The sequence below is a fragment of the Wallemia ichthyophaga genome (genome assembly GCF_000400465.1).
Source record: "Wallemia ichthyophaga EXF-994 unplaced genomic scaffold scaffold9, whole genome shotgun sequence".
In the NCBI taxonomy this organism is placed as follows: Eukaryota; Fungi; Basidiomycota; class Wallemiomycetes; order Wallemiales; family Wallemiaceae; genus Wallemia; species Wallemia ichthyophaga.
The window spans coordinates 347962-363191 of NW_008806282.1; the positions used below are offsets into that span (position 1 = coordinate 347962).

At 46.5% G+C, this 15230-nt stretch overlaps 7 protein-coding genes across 7 annotated transcripts; 4 read left to right on the forward strand and 3 right to left on the reverse strand.

The window, feature by feature from the left end:
* Window positions 1–1579: 1579 nt before the first annotated feature.
* Window positions 1580–3273, forward strand: J056_004819 (putative 26S proteasome non-ATPase regulatory subunit 3; the record flags this gene model as incomplete). Its single annotated transcript, XM_009270009.1, has 6 exons — window positions 1580–1673; window positions 1720–1863; window positions 1910–2070; window positions 2120–2554; window positions 2605–3105; window positions 3151–3273. 6 exons carry the CDS (start codon window positions 1580–1582, stop codon window positions 3271–3273), a joined length of 1458 nt encoding a protein of 485 aa, XP_009268284.1.
* A 70-nt stretch (window positions 3274–3343) lies between these two features.
* On the forward strand, window positions 3344–5206 carry J056_004820 (DnaJ-like protein subfamily C member 3; the record flags this gene model as incomplete). Its single annotated transcript, XM_009270010.1, has 7 exons — window positions 3344–3491; window positions 3535–3659; window positions 3709–3822; window positions 3869–4062; window positions 4116–4707; window positions 4755–4870; window positions 4915–5206. The coding sequence occupies 7 exons, from the start codon at window positions 3344–3346 to the stop codon at window positions 5204–5206; spliced, it is 1581 nt and encodes a 526-aa protein (XP_009268285.1).
* A 373-nt stretch (window positions 5207–5579) lies between these two features.
* On the forward strand, window positions 5580–9543 carry J056_004821 (Solute carrier family 25 member 38-like protein; the record flags this gene model as incomplete). Its single annotated transcript, XM_009270011.1, has 17 exons — window positions 5580–6212; window positions 6337–6915; window positions 6965–7108; window positions 7158–7302; window positions 7349–7387; window positions 7443–7761; window positions 7813–7894; window positions 8075–8104; window positions 8150–8283; window positions 8334–8414; window positions 8463–8485; window positions 8534–8730; window positions 8797–8959; window positions 9068–9136; window positions 9192–9231; window positions 9284–9299; window positions 9346–9543. The coding sequence occupies 17 exons, from the start codon at window positions 5580–5582 to the stop codon at window positions 9541–9543; spliced, it is 2892 nt and encodes a 963-aa protein (XP_009268286.1).
* A 46-nt stretch (window positions 9544–9589) lies between these two features.
* Window positions 9590–10236, reverse strand: J056_004822 (uncharacterized protein; the record flags this gene model as incomplete). The annotated part of the gene is made up of 3 exons (XM_009270012.1): window positions 9590–9675; window positions 9728–10129; window positions 10176–10236. The coding sequence occupies 3 exons, from the start codon at window positions 10234–10236 to the stop codon at window positions 9590–9592; spliced, it is 549 nt and encodes a 182-aa protein (XP_009268287.1).
* A 57-nt stretch (window positions 10237–10293) lies between these two features.
* On the forward strand, window positions 10294–11322 carry J056_004823 (uncharacterized protein; the record flags this gene model as incomplete). Its single annotated transcript, XM_009270013.1, has 4 exons — window positions 10294–10438; window positions 10485–10574; window positions 10622–11114; window positions 11163–11322. The coding sequence occupies 4 exons, from the start codon at window positions 10294–10296 to the stop codon at window positions 11320–11322; spliced, it is 888 nt and encodes a 295-aa protein (XP_009268288.1).
* A 67-nt stretch (window positions 11323–11389) lies between these two features.
* On the reverse strand, window positions 11390–13656 carry J056_004824 (SUMO-conjugating enzyme ubc9; the record flags this gene model as incomplete). The annotated part of the gene is made up of 10 exons (XM_009270014.1): window positions 11390–11444; window positions 11494–11573; window positions 11620–11686; window positions 11735–11801; window positions 11852–11900; window positions 11950–12033; window positions 12083–12146; window positions 12307–12359; window positions 12408–13388; window positions 13438–13656. 10 exons carry the CDS (start codon window positions 13654–13656, stop codon window positions 11390–11392), a joined length of 1719 nt encoding a protein of 572 aa, XP_009268289.1.
* Window positions 13657–13909: 253 nt separating this feature from the next.
* Window positions 13910–15204, reverse strand: J056_004825 (uncharacterized protein; the record flags this gene model as incomplete). The annotated part of the gene is made up of 2 exons (XM_009270015.1): window positions 13910–14296; window positions 14923–15204. 2 exons carry the CDS (start codon window positions 15202–15204, stop codon window positions 13910–13912), a joined length of 669 nt encoding a protein of 222 aa, XP_009268290.1.
* Between the last annotated feature and the right edge of the window lie 26 nt (window positions 15205–15230).

Consider the following 15230-nt stretch of genomic DNA (forward strand, 5'->3'; position numbering starts at 1 on the left):
TGAGGGTCATTAAAACTCTGAAATCGTGGGGTTTGGCTTGACCAAATGCATTTCGAAATTTCATAGAATGAGGGTGGAGAGCTGATGAAGACTGCGCTGGGAACTTTAAAGTCTGGATAGTAGGAAATGGCAATTTTCAAATACCGTACTGTAATTCCTGCAATGTAGCAAAAGTTGTTTAACCATTACCGAGCGCTAGTATATGAACATTTTCAACATTATAACACACCCACCCGCTAAAAGATGACATCAATATTGATCAACTTTGCTTTGATCCAGGCACTCTTCATTTCACATGTAATTCTATGTCTCTAAGCCTGGTATGGACTTTGGCGCGGAGGTTGAAATGATTGGCGTTGGTGTAACAGGATAAGGAAACGCAACTGGCATGACAATCATGTCAGTTTGGTAACAAATTAGGACTCATAAGGTTGATGTGGAAATGTACAGAAACCTCGAACACATCTTATCGAAAAGCTTGTGTCTGATGTCACCCAGGAACCATACAGCGCGCGATTCGAGCTTGCTCACCCTAACCCCCAAAAAGCACACATATGTTTACAAGCCTTAGATGAGAAGAAAGGTATGGAACACAATGTATTCATTGCACAAAGTCAGAGTCGAATTTGCCGATAATGCGGTATCAAGCGACGCGTCAAATCTATCTAAGCACTTAGATCCCTGGCGTTCCATATTGCACCCTGCACGCTGATCGGAAGCAATGGTCCTAGAGCGTTCTAGAGTACGTTATAGCAAAGATACAGAGGATATCATGTGATTAACCGATGGATACAAATCTAACTTATAGAGACCTCAAATGCTTAAATATCTCAAGTGTTCGGCCCTATAAACGCGTAAAACGTTCTACGTCGCGTGGCCTCTAAAGGAATCAAACCTAGCACCAGGAAAAAGATATTGCTATTTCGCCTCACTAAACGCCTTGTAGAAGTGATTTAGGTATAGAAAAGTGAGGGTCATTAAAACTCTGAAATCGTGGGGTTTGGCTTGACCAAATGCATTTCGAAATTTCATAGAATGAGGGTGGAGAGCTGATGAAGACTGCGCTGGGAACTTTAAAGTCTGGATAGTAGGAAATGGCAATTTTCAAATACCGTACTGTAATTCCTGCAATGTAGCAAAAGTTGTTTAACCATTACCGAGCGCTAGTATATGAACATTTTCAACATTATAACACACCCACCCGCTAAAAGATGACATCAATATTGATCAACTTTGCTTTGATCCAGGCACTCTTCATTTCACATGTAATTCTATGTCTCTAAGCCTGGTATGGACTTTGGCGCGGAGGTTGAAATGATTGGCGTTGGTGCAGGGACAACTGTAGTGTAAAATGATGTAAAGCTGTTGAAGAACTCGAGTGCTTAAGATACACATAGCTACGCTGCTTTGAGCGTTTGCTGGATGATTACCTCATAGAGTGGATATAGAGCACCTCAATAACCGAAAGACATACTAAATATTTAAATCGCCATCAATGCGATGTAAAATGAATCAAAATAAATCATTATCGCTGTGGTTGTCCAGTCTGTCTCGATGACGCGTTCAACCTAAACCATCAATGGCGGCAGAAGAAATCGAAATTGACCAAGCCGAGAAAGCGCCACAAGAAAACAGCAAGCAGGATGTGAAGCCTGTACAGACTGTTATCGATGGTTCGTACTTGCTATAGGTGTAAAATCTCAATTAACCACGCAGCAGAAATCAGACAGAATGCGTCTTTGATTGAGAGAGCTGTAATCACCACGGAATCTAGAATTACCAGCAGAGTCTTACGTACTTTGACTACGCTGCGTAAGAGACTAAGCGATGAGGTTCTTCTTCAGGCAATCCAGCAGCTGGGATGTGTGTACAATCTACGCAAATTTCGCTCAGCTAACAATCACACAAGCTCGCAAATACAAGACTCAGTTAATGCCATACCTCTCAAACGACATGCAAGTGGATTCGTCATTAGCCCAAACAAGCGAATCTGGCACTTTACCTGAAGTTGACATATATTTGTCTTTGCTGGTGCTTTTGCGACTAATTGACAAGCCAAATCTGAGCAGCGTAAGTATTGGTACCGACTTCGGGCGGATTTCTTTAACAGATTGTACAGGCCCTCGAGTTGGCAATAACAACACTCAACAACATCCAGGCACTCAATAAAAGATCGTTTGATCCTCTTGCAGCCAAGGTCTGGTTCTATTACTACAGAATACACGAACTTCTCGGTCAAGAACAAGAATCACGTACTCAACTTTTAGCCGGTCAAAGAACAGCGGTGCTCAGAAAAGACACTGATTGCCAAGCAGTTATCCTCAACTGTCTTTTACGCTGCTACATCTCAGCTAAGGCATACGATCAAGCTGACAAGCTGATTGCCAAGTCAACATTCCCAGAAGGCGCAGGTAATCCACAGCTTGCCCGTTATCTGTACTACCTTGGTCGCGTCAAGGCTGTTCAACTAAACTACAGTGACGCTCATCATAACTTGCAACAGGCAATCAGAAGAGCACCAAGCGGAAATATCGCACCAGGCTTCTTACAAAATGTTAGTATGAGATAATTTAGTGGGTATGATTTAATTAACACACTTGAAAGGCCTACAAGTTCTTTGTTGTGGTTGAGTTGTTGATGGGAGACATACCAGAACGTTCGATATTCAAACAACAACTCCTTAAAGGCTCTTTGGAGAAGGGTGGCTACTTGGCTATCACACAGGCAGTCAGAGTTGGTGATTTATCACTCTTTGCAGATGCTTTATCGAAGCACAGTGACAGCTTCATACGTGACAGCACGTACACACTCATCCTGAGACTTAGACACAATGTTATCAGGACTGGATTACGTATGATCTCATTAGCTTATAGCCGTATTCCACTTGGGGACATATGCGCAAAGCTGAGACTTGATTCAGAGGAAGACGCAGAGTACATAGTCGCGAAAGCAGCAAGAGAGGGAGTAATTGAAGCAACGATCAATCATCAACAAGGTTACATGGAGAGTAAGCAAGGAGGAAACATCTACGACACTGAAGAGCCACAAGTGCTGTTCAGACAAAGAATCCAATTCTGTATGGATCTTCATAACGACAGTGTCAAGGTAAGTAGAGAGAATGGGTATCAGAAATAAGCTGATAATTTACAGGCGATGCGCTACCCACTTAAATCCAAGGACGATGATCTTGCCAAAGCGGAGGAAGCTAGAGAACGCGAATCGAGATTGATTAAGGAGATTGAAGATGGTGATATTGGCAGAGGGGATGAATAGAAAGAGTGTATTTACGTTTAAATTTAAATAAATTGTTTGATTGATCGTACCTTGGTCGTTGACGTTGAGGATGAAATTACTAGCAGGACTGAAATTCGTGCTGCTGCTGATGGTGGCGGGTAGCTGCGCGGCGGACGCTGGCATCTTACAGCAGGCGAACGCACAGCTTGCGATGGGAAGGTTCACCGACGCAGCAAATCTCTACACCAAAGCTATCGGTGAGTTTGGAGTTTAGCGTGATCACAGTAGTAACAGCTATAGACGCTGATCCGAGCTCTTATCTATCGCATTACAAGAGAGCTACAGCGTATTTAAGTCTGGGTAGAAACTCAGCTGCGTTGAATGACCTGGAGACAGTACTCGAGCTACAGCCTTCATTTGAGCAGGTAAGGGGATTTTATCGGTGTCTATTATACTGCTAACCAACTCTCAAAGGCAAGAATCCAAAGAGCTAGGATCTTGTTGAAGGACGGAGAGTATCACCAAGCCAAAGCGGAGACTGACATCTATCAAAAGAATCACAAGAATGATAAAACTGCAAAAGATCTTGTGGGTTCTGCGTTTATTCGTTGTATACCACTCTAATCCCCCCCAGCAATCAAAGATCAAGAGCTTGGAAAAGCTCACAAACCAAACAGACAAGACACACAAAGCTAGGCGTTGGTCAGAGACTCTTCAATCGGTCACAAAGGCTATAGAAATCGCCAGCAACTCTCTAAGACTTCTACAAATACGTGTTGATTGCTTTTTAGCTCTTGGTGACATTAATGGGGCTACAAATGATTTGAAGTGAGTTTTTATTATATTACCCACTAGATTACTCTCATTAACCCTATTCAAAGCCGCATTGCTCACATTCAGCCTTCAATTCAATCTGATTTGCTTCTTAGACTCGCACATCTGACCTACTACTACCAAGGCAAACCAGAAGTATCCTTGAATCAGATCAAGCAGTGCTTACACACGGATCCGGAGTCAAAAGTGTGTAAAAAGTTCTTTAAAGTCCTCAAAAGCGACACGAAAGATATTAGTCGTGCTGTCATGTTCTCTCAATCAAGCAATTGGAGAGCGCTGGCTAGTGTTATTAATGGCAACAATGGGTTGTTAAAGAGATTAGATGAAGGTATGAGAATAGGGAGTATAGCAAGTGAATGGCCAGGTCTGACTGAGGCACCAATACCCAAACAAGTCTACGATGCAAGCTTCAGTCCAGCACTTAGAAACCGTTTAGTCTCGTGGAGCTGTAAAGCTTACGTTCAGGCAAATGACCTCAAGAAGGCTGAAAGCTTCTGCGAGGAAACGCTCAAGTTTGATTCAAACAACCTCGACGCGCTTATCGGTAGGGCAGAGGGAATGCTCAAAGCGGAGGATTTTGAGAAGGCAGTTGATGTGCTTGAGAAGGCGTTTGAAGCAAGTGGCCGGTCGAATAGGGATGTAAGTGGGGGTGCTAATATAAAGTAAGCTGATGTGATATCCGACAGATCGCATCGAGACTTCAACGAGCAAGAAAGCTTCTGAAACAAAGCAAGTCTAAAGACTACTATAAAGTGCTCGGTGTACCTCGTAGTGCGACTGATAAAGAAATCAAGAAGGCATAGTGAGTAGGAAAAAGGATAAGTGGAGTAAACTGACAGAAAATAGTCGTAAGCAATCTAAAGAAGCACATCCAGATAAAGGAGGATCTGTGGAAGCAATGGAGAGGCTTAATGAGGCATATGGTGTACTTAGTGACGCAGAACTACGCCAAAGGTTTGATCAAGGAGACGATCCAAATGATCCAGAGAGTGGACATGAGCATCCATTCCAGCAAGGTGCAGGCGCATTCCAACACATGTTCTTCCACAACGGGTTCCCAGGTAGCTTCTCTGGAGGTGGTGGTGGAGGTGGTTTCCCAGGAGGCTTTGGTGGAAGACACTTTATGTTTAACTTTTAAAACGATGCATTTATAAAGAGAAAAGAAATGAGAAATTTCACATGACAAAACAAGTTAGGATGAGTGGAGGGATGACGTGTATGTGAATACACCAGGATAATGTCCATATTCAATTGGCAAAATTGACCAAAATGAATTAATTTTCAAAATAATTTTTTAGTGAAGTGGGGCGTTGTAAGTGGATGTAAAAATTAGGTGCAGCGCCACAATCAAGGGAAACGATACAGCAGTAACATCGTGTTAGCACTGCAGCTGAAATATAGTGTACACAAGTGCCTCTTCTAATTGAAAGAGAGTACGTCCTTACATAGATCGAGCCAGAGCGAGAGCGAAATCAAGAGCGAAAACTAAGGCCATAAGCGTATGAGACTGAATGAACTACAATTTTAAAATTCCAGGGCGGGAACGCTGGTCGCAGTCCCAGTATATGCAATCCAGCCAATCAAATTACGATCATATTGATGAGTTCGACGAGTTGAATACGCAGCTCACCGATAAGCTCAGCTTGGAGACTGACTGGATATTTAGCTTCAATCATTCTAATCAATTCCCTCAAATAAATAGCTCAGCTCACTCGCAGATCACTAATGCTGCAAATCATTCTTCTAGGAATGCTTCCGAAGCTCACCTTCAGAATCTATTCCACTCAAAGCCAAACACTTTCCCTGCTTCTTTCAATACGCCTACTTACAATCCTAAGACGAGCTTATCTAAGTTGAGTGGTAACGATAATCCTTTGCATTCTCTCTCAATCCCCTCAACCGTCACCGTATGGTTTGGTGGTCTTCCAATTAATATTACGCCTGAAGTCCTTGCTAAGGCTTTGCAAAATCACGAATGTCCTCCGATAGCTCTTCCAACGGTCATTGATCGTTCTCATTGCGCTTTTGCCTCCTTCATTGATCCAAACGTTATTTCTCGTTTGAGCAGTTTCGAACTTGGTGGGAGAAGAATTAAATGTAAAGTAAAGCATGCCACTGGTCAGGTCGCTAGTTCACTTAGTGATGTAAGTTTATTGTCTGAGATGTTGGTTGGCAATTTGTTCACTCATAATTCCTACTTCAGGCTGGCTTACTTTCTCGATATGATAACAATTTAACGCTCCTTCGACTTCTGGGGTTACTGGCCAGAGGCCTGTCACAAGCCCTGATGTCAATCAATCGCCCCATTTACCAAACAACTACAAAACAGAGCGAGTGAAGAGACCTGAGTCTGGGAATACGTCATCCTTGAACGTAATCCCTCGTCAGCCTACACCAACTTCAACTTCTACACCTACTCAACTTTATAATCACCAGATTAACCAATCCGCGTCTTCTACTCCAAGCGAACATAGTGCCGTTGCAGCAGCAGCAGCAGCAGCATCGCTTACTGCACTCTCAGTTTTGAAGACACCTCAAGTTATTCAAGCTGCATCCGCGCCAGAGGGACCAGGTAGAGAAATTCTTGAGCAAACACAACACTATTTGGGTTTGCTTGTTGACGGATTTCAGACACAGGCGTCAAATGCAGTGAATGAAAGTGGAGGGCAATTCTTTGAGCTGGCTGAGAGCATCTCACAGAAGCTCAAAGAACCAGTTGTTTCAGTTAAGAAGGATGAATCAACATCAACACCCTTACCGCAATCTGAAGAGGAGCCAAGTGTAACTTATACTTGGAAGGGTGATAAGAGACCTAGGCGCTTTTTCATTTTGAAAGCCTTATCCAAGGTATGATCTATGTCAAAATTGATGGTTGACTGACGACAGCTCGACACAGAACGACTTGGATACGTCGAGACACGAAAATCGGTGGTCGACACAACCTCAAAATGAGGAGATCTTGAACAAAGCTTATAATGAAGCATCTCACGTTATTCTATTCATGTCTGCTAATAAACAGCGTGGATTTTACGGGTTAGCAGTGAGTTTTAGGTGGTAGGTGTATGAGATGATAGCTGAGAATAATATAGCGCATGAGCAGCAAGATACCTAAAAGAAATGCAAATGATACTCAGGAGGAAATGCAGTCTAATTTACAGGCACACTTCTCGCCACACTTCTTGGACAAAGCTAGTCTTAAAGATGTAAAGGATAGTCAGACAAGTTTGGGAATTGGTGGGTTTGATTTGGTTGTTAAGATTATGCTAAGTGTGGTTTACAGATGGATTGCAAAGTAGCGATGAAGGGCTGAGGTGGTCTGGTAGGTGCATTAATGAGAAGATAAGAAGAGTTGGAAATTGATATCGACATCACAGCTCCGGGGCAAATGCAAGATGATTTCTCGCAGTATTCTCATCCTTTAGATCAACCACAGAATAAGAGTGCACCTATTGTAGGGCGCGATCATTTAGGGCAAGTAGTAGAAAGAGATAACCGTATGGTTAAGGATGGTTATAGGAGTAGCTTCCTTTCACCGCCTCCTTACCAACAAACGCCTTCACCTATGGATGGGTTGCCACCAACAGATGAGCAATTGAGACAGAAAGATAATGACAGTCCGTATGCGCGAAAGACCAGAACGTTTGGACATCCATTTTCAATTGAGTGGCTGTCGACACGCCCAGTGCCATTTTCGTGAGTGAAAAATGGTAAAGAAAGTCTCGACTAAAAAAAAAAAAAACACAGAAAGCTCAAGGGAATAAACAACCCATGGAATATGAATAGACCAGTTAAGGTATCTCGCGATGGTACAGAAGTTGAAACAAAGGTTGGTGAGCGACTTGTTGAAGAATTTGGCTTCTCAGCGTCGCAATTGCCTGTATACAGAAATCATGACTTGTAAGTTAAACAAATTGTAAACAAAATTATATATTGCTATTATTAATGTTGTTATCCTACACTCATTGTCATGGTGAAGGAAGTCAGCCAGAATTCTCAGAATTCGCAGATAAGTCAGAGGCTTCTATCTGGAGCGACGGTGAGTATTAGGGGGCGTTGTCATGCTATTTCTCAATGTACTCAGTCTGGATTCGCTGCTGCCGTCGCACTGCAACCGTTCGACGTCATCAAAACCCGCCTACAGCAGGTAGAGGGGCATAACGACAGTCTCAGCGAGAAGAATATCCGGAATATGCGCAAGATGCTCAAATCAACGCGGTATGTGGGGTTATGTGTATAGTGTACTTAGCTTACCGAAGCCGTCGAAGAGTGTACGACATCACAAAGGGGATAATCAAGGACGAAGGGCTAGCTGGTTTGTGGCGGGGAACGACGCCTACGCTGTGGAGGTGCGTGTGTATGACACTTTAGCAAGACATAGCTCACTACAAGGCTAGAAATGTACCTGGAGTGGCACTGTGTGGGTCGATTCGAACGATTGGGGATGAAAACGGCTAAAGATGAACAGATTTCACTTCCCTCCAGTCACTACGCAGTTACATGATATCCACAGGTCTGTTCCATCCCCAGACACCCTCTAGTCAGGCCACGACGTCTGAATTCTCGCGTTTGAACGGACGCGGCAATTTGCTTTCGGGTGCATTGGCAAGGACGGCGGTGGGGTTTCTTCTCAACCCATTTACAGTGTGTAAAGCGCGATTTGAGGTGGGTGGATGATGAGCTCACTCCATTCAACTTGAACTTACCTCGCTCTTCCTTCCCCTTCTGCAGAGTGATCTGTACAGATACAGGTCTATTCTAGGCGCGCTGGGTGATATAGTCAGACAGTCAGGCCCGCGTGGCCTTCTCGCCGGTTTCTCCGCTTCTGCTCTGCGTGATGCGCCATATGCGGGGTTGTATGTCGTCCTTTATGAGCGGATGAAGGAGTATGGATGTGAGTCTTGAGAGGCGTGTGGTTGGTGTGTTCTTAGCCAACAGCGTGGCACTCTCCTTTTAACTCATGCTCATGCTCACGCTCACCCACTCACACTCCCCTCTACAGCCCACTTACAGGATATTGGCAGCAGCAGCGGGAGACACATACCTGCGCCAGTCATATACAGCGTTTCTGGTGGGTGGATTGGTGGATGTAGTTGCTGGTGTAGTAGTGCTAATTACTCTCATAGGTCTGCTCGCTGGCACTAGTTGCACGCTGATCACACATCCGTGAGTGGAAAGTATCTATTAAAACTTGACAGGTCAGCTAACGCCTTTGCAGCTTCGATGTAGTCAAGGTGGGCAGGTGTTGCGTGCATTGGAGGTATCGACTAACGTTGGCAGACTAAAATGCAAATATTTCCCAACCAATATAAAACACTGTGGGCATCTATAGTGATGATAGTGAACAAGTCACCACGGTCGCTGTTCGCTGGGAGCGGGATTAGAATAGCACGCAAAGCACTCTCTTCAGCGATTGGATGGACAGCGTTTGAGGAGTTGGCGAGGTTGATGAGGAGTAGGAGTACAAGTCAGGTGTAAGAATGGAACAAGTGAATGTAATTGATAAAAGGGTACATGGAGCTATTCAGAGTAACATCAAGCCAATTGTAGACACAGCAGTGAGACCAAGTACGGCGTATCCAGTTTGGTAAGCGCCTTTGAGGGTTAAGACTGGGTGTATGTGTGAGTGTGTGATCAAAGTGTTTCAAGGCACACAACTCACATCTGCCGGTATCCCATAACAAATGTCTAATGCCGTTGAGAGAGTGGAAAGAGAAGGCAGCGGCGATAGGTACCTTGACCAAAGCCTTAAGCCAGACAGGAGCAGATTGGGTGATTTCGATAAGAGACTGGCTGTCAAATCCAGCGCCAGCTAAAGGCAGGGTTACGTATCCAATAGCGAAGGCGTAGATACCCGCAGAGAGACCAACGCCAGTGACTCTGTTGGCAATAGAAGCAACCCAAGTAAGTTGTGGCTGGTAGATAGTGAAATGTGGGGAAGAAGGTCTGAGATTTCTTTGGTGGTTGAGGAGGGCGAGATTTTCTGATTCGTTGAGTTTCTGTGTGTGTATCAGCTTTGAGGGGCTCTTAAGTGTGTTGCCGAGTCTGGTGGCTGCTGCTGCTGCTACACGCTATGAGAGTGCTAGACGCTATCAAACACCGCCACTCACGCTGCACAAACGCCCTAAGGCAGTTTGAGTTATTAGCGCGTAAACCAATTCTAGCGATCATCGATGTAATTTGCAGAAACGTGATTGGCTCACTCTTCTTGGTATAAAATTATCTGCCATGATAACCGAGTTTCTAGGGTTGAAGGGAATACCACTGACAGGTAGATTCCCATTGAAGCGTATGGATGTTGGCCACGCAGCTGTGCATGTTACCCACCAGCCAGTACTCTGGGTCTACGCGAGGTCATCGATATCATTTGAGCGTGGGCGGAATTGTAAAGTGGCTTACAACGACTCACTCTACCGCAGCTGAATGCCTCAAATGGCAGATTTATTTGCTACTCAATGGCGTCGAATTCAAACTTAAATCCACCAACGAACCAAATGGATCGCCGAATAGTGCGTGGCGGTGTTCTTAGCGTGTATAATCCCTTACACTCCCTCAGGCAGGCTTCCTGTGCTAGAACTCCCGCACACAGATGGCCAGACACCCGTCCTGCTCACCGATGACCAGATAAGGGCGTATGTCGAGGATGGTAGCTGTAATAACGTCCCAGACGAGCACCTTCTACACACAATAGAGAAACAGCTGAGAATATCTTTCCTCACTTACCACCTATTCATACCATCCGCGTCGCTCCACTCTGCCAATCTCTACTTCCCAGCGACCACTAAACTGATATCTTTGCAACAGTCACACCACTTCAATCGCCTCAAAGCATCAGCTAGCGTTGAGATCGCAAAGGTCGTCAGCGGCAATCATGTCTTAGACCACACACACACTACTCTGACATCTTGGCTATATGCCCGCTATTTCCCCAGCGAGGAACCATACGAATGTGTGCCAGTGGATGTGGATGCTGTCGATAGGATCGCTGCGAATGCCTTATCTGAGTTATCCGCCAATCTTGCGTCGAATACGTGGATATTGGGTGGAGAGTGGGTGTAAATGGGCTATTATCGACGCAATAAACTAACACACTCTAGCAAACCAACTTACGCAGACGCCTGTTTATTCGCCTACCTCTATCTCACTCTCTCCCTCCTCCCGCCATCCTCACACCTGCGCAAACGACTGACAGGTCACATCAACTTGACGCACTACACGCAGCGCATTGCCAGCGACTACCTCAAGGCTAGAATATAAGCCATGTATGTATTAATGTGGAATATTTTCACGCGCTTGTTGTCTTACTCTCCGTCTATGTCGTGTGTTAGATGGTATGTGATTTGCTGATAGCAACCCACTCATAACCACTTTTATCATTTCTAAAGGCGTTTTTGTTAGCTGCTACTACTTGGAATCAACCTCACTCACTTGAACATGGTATACGCCTCAACTTGAGCAGGATCAGAGGCATTTGGGTCTGTCAGGAGTTCCTGCACGCCTAGGACGATCTGGGGTATTCTAAGCGGGTATATCGAGCAAAAAGATGATTCACACCTGCTTGAGAGTGATCGCAGGTTTCCAACCCTTTTCTTCATCGAGGATACTCAAGCAGACGGTGCCACTGAGGATTGTGTGAGAGTATGCTACTTATACACGCCCATTCACCCACCTCGGATAAACATTTGGATGGAACAACGGCGGCGTGAATTTACACTTGGGAGGCTTCGATGGGTAATCTGCAGGGCTATGGATTAGACTGTATCGACGCATGAATCACCTCAGCCACCCTCTGGAAATGCCACATTGAGCTTATATACCCCGTGCTCCCACGCGCTCTGCATTCCGTCAGCCGGGCCACTACAGACCACAGACACCAAAACTCACGCCTGCTTTGCCCGGTATTCCTGCCTCCCAGACTAGCAGATTGAGAGTGCCATCGGCACCTTTCATCGGTTTCGCCCAGAAGCCCTGGGTTTGGTGAGCCAGCGCCTTGAACCGCGCAAATGCTTCTGCGTACAAATGGATGATCCTTCCTCCACATCTTCTTCTCTTCCATAAGTCTAGTGCGGGCGACGCCTGACCTGTGGCTGTGTTATTTACTGGGTAGCATTTACAGTGTGTTGGTACATGATTGTATTTAGTTAAGGGGTGTATTGTACAAATTATTCTTAGTTGTGCTTATTCATCGCAGACGTCAGCTGGTCTGTGTAGTACTCGATTTGTTCCTCCAGCGTTACCCACGTTGATTGCAACGCGTTCATTTCTTGTTCGTGGCTTAACTCCAGTTCGCGAGTCTAGGTTTGTGTGTCAGTAGCGATTTACTCAATATAGCACTCCCTCACATCCTGCTCCAACTTGGAGTTACGTTCCAGCTTCCCCTCGTACTCTTTCCGCCGTTCCGTCCTCTCAGTGGAGATAACCTCGTGCTCGCTGCGGAATGCTGCCATCTGAGCGCGAATAGCCTCACGTTTCTCTGTAGCCGTGCGCTGTGTGCGTTCGAGTCTTTCACGCGCGTTATCGACCTGTCTCGAAAGCTGTTGGAAGCGAACGGAGAGTGCGGTGTGATCTTTCTGTTTCTGATCGATCCCATCACGCAAATGAGCTGAGTGTCTATAAGCACCGTCAACTCTACCTTGCTCGACTTCTATGACGTTTAAGACAGCGATACAAGCCTGAATGTCATTGTTAAACGAGTCCATGTATTCGAGACGAATTTTGAGGTCCTTGGTGCGTTTCTCGAGCCCTGCTTCAGCTGCACGTTCGGCAGCTAGCTCGTCTCCCATATCTGCGATAGCGCGTTTTTGGCGGTCAGGCGATTGCACAAGGCGAGCGGTGGAAGTGTGACCGATTTGCTGTGCATTGTGCAACAGACTCTGATAATGCGTGATAGCCTTGTTGAGCTCCCCTTTGTGATTTTTCAGTTTATCAATCTCGCTCGCGAGGACTGTCTGGTGTTGCTTGAGGCGGGATAGTTCACTGAGGGCTTGCTCCATCTCTACGCGCGCTTGTTTCGCCTGTGGTTCATCTTGAGCGCGTTGTTCACGCAGCTGTGCAGTCGCACTGCGCAATCGCTCATTCTCTCCAGCTAACTCACCCCGCCGCTCTTTCAACGCTTCGCTGCGCGCTGCCACACCGTCAACCGTCGCCTGTCGCTCTTGTTTGAACTTAGCAAAATTCACAAGCGCGGATAAGATCTTGCGCGTGCGTGCGGCGTCTGGCCGCGTTAGGTCCTGCAGAGTGAAGAAATCGACCTGGGCGATCTTGGTGAGGTTGGTGACGTGCTGGTGGAACATCATAAGGGGGACAGAGTCAGCGAAGAGTTCCTGATAGCGTCACTTAGTCGATTGTCCTCGCACTGGAATAAACACCCACGGGAAATTGCATCCTGCCAAGCAAGAGCGTCTTGGGAGCCTCGAGGGACTCCGGACGTAGCCCCATGAAGTAGTCCAGACACGCCGCGTATATCATTTGTACCACTTGCGGCGTCGGCCGGTTGATGTCGTCGGCGGAGATGCGCAGGTTGAAGTACTGGGGATCGCAGAGACACTGGACAAGCTCAGTGACCTTGAAGGCAGGCAGAACTACAGACATTTGGTTTGCTGGATTCAATTTTTAATTTCTTATCGTCGTCGTCCTGGTGCAACGCGTCGACGCGTCGACGAGCGCGTTTAGGGGCGACAACGACGACGACGACGAATAAAAATAAAAATCACAGCCACAGAGACACACGGACATCACCGGCACAGCACTCCCAATGCGCCACTCCCCGCTACAGCTGGTAATGCACCCACACACTCAGCGGGACCACTCCGTCTTCCACAACATTGCGCCACGGGCGTATCACCTAACCTGAGGTAGAATATCGGTCAATGTTGAGGAGGTGTTTGTAAGGCCCTTGGAACCACGGCGTGGCTACGCACGTTCCCAGTCTCCCTATGCACCAGATGCACCAGACACACCACTCAACGACCACATCTACACGCTGGGATGTGTTGGCTTTAAGTAGCACGCACACCAAGTTGCCAGTAGCGTATTCCTCCTTCTTGGAGTGTTTCTCCGCCGCTCTGAAGTCTCTGGTTCCCGCGTGTGGTCCCCGTCTTAACTGATGGTTTAGCTGTGGCCATGGAGTGCCTGGCAGGAGCTCTGGAGTGCTTGTCTGGGCGATAGTTTCCTTAGTCGGTGGTGTTAGTCTGCCGTCGCTGAGTTTGGTACTCGCATCACTAAATTGCCTCTGGAGCTGTCGCAGTCATCGGCTGTTGCTACGGTGCTTGGTGCGGTGCTCCTCTCAACGACAGCGCTGGACACGTCTCACTCGTGTAGAGTTTCGTACTCGCCTTCTCCCAGCAGAGAGCTGTTCACGAGTCGAGCACCTATCACGCAACGCCCACGCTTGCTCGTGGCTCTGTCACGTAGCGCTGCTCAATGAGGTTGCTATTTGCAGGCAACAATGATAATCGGGTGGTGATGTTATTCACGGGCAGTCCCCGTACTGCTGGAAGGTGCTGCGTTGGTGTGTCTGTCTCTCTCGCTGGAGTAGCTTCCTGCGTGCACCTTCCCCCCTCTTGTCTGTTAAGTACTAATCCCTGCACACAACTTGGTCTTACTAACTCTACTAGCGCGGTATCTAACATAAATATCTGCTACACGATGCAATTCATCCTTATTTCATTCGTTTTTCGCGTGCCCCCGTCTAAACAGGCAGCTGAGTATATACACGAATCCAGCCAGCGTGATTGCAGTGGTGGTGGCTGCGACCACAAATCTATGGTTACTGGATCCGGTGGGTATGTATACAGTAGAGGTGTCTTGTGTGCTTTGCGTGCTTGGTGTGCCCATGCAAGAATGGAACGTGCTAACCAGAGTACTCTCACTAACGCCTGCGCGCTGTTTGAGGAGCGGGTATCTCGCGTGCACAGGCAGGGTGATAGACTGGCCATAGAGTTGTAATCTCAGTATAGTGTCTTGATTCGAAGCAACTTGCGGTATTTCAACGTCTGTGTCCCCCTCCACCAATTCAACAATCTCAGTAGCCCTATCCAGTCTAGAAATCTCATCCCAATCGACGTACAAACTCGATGGCAGTGTGAGTGTACTACAGTCCTCCTTCCCGCTGCCATCCAGCGTAACTTTAAAATGCATTGACTGGGCTGGATATATCTTCATCG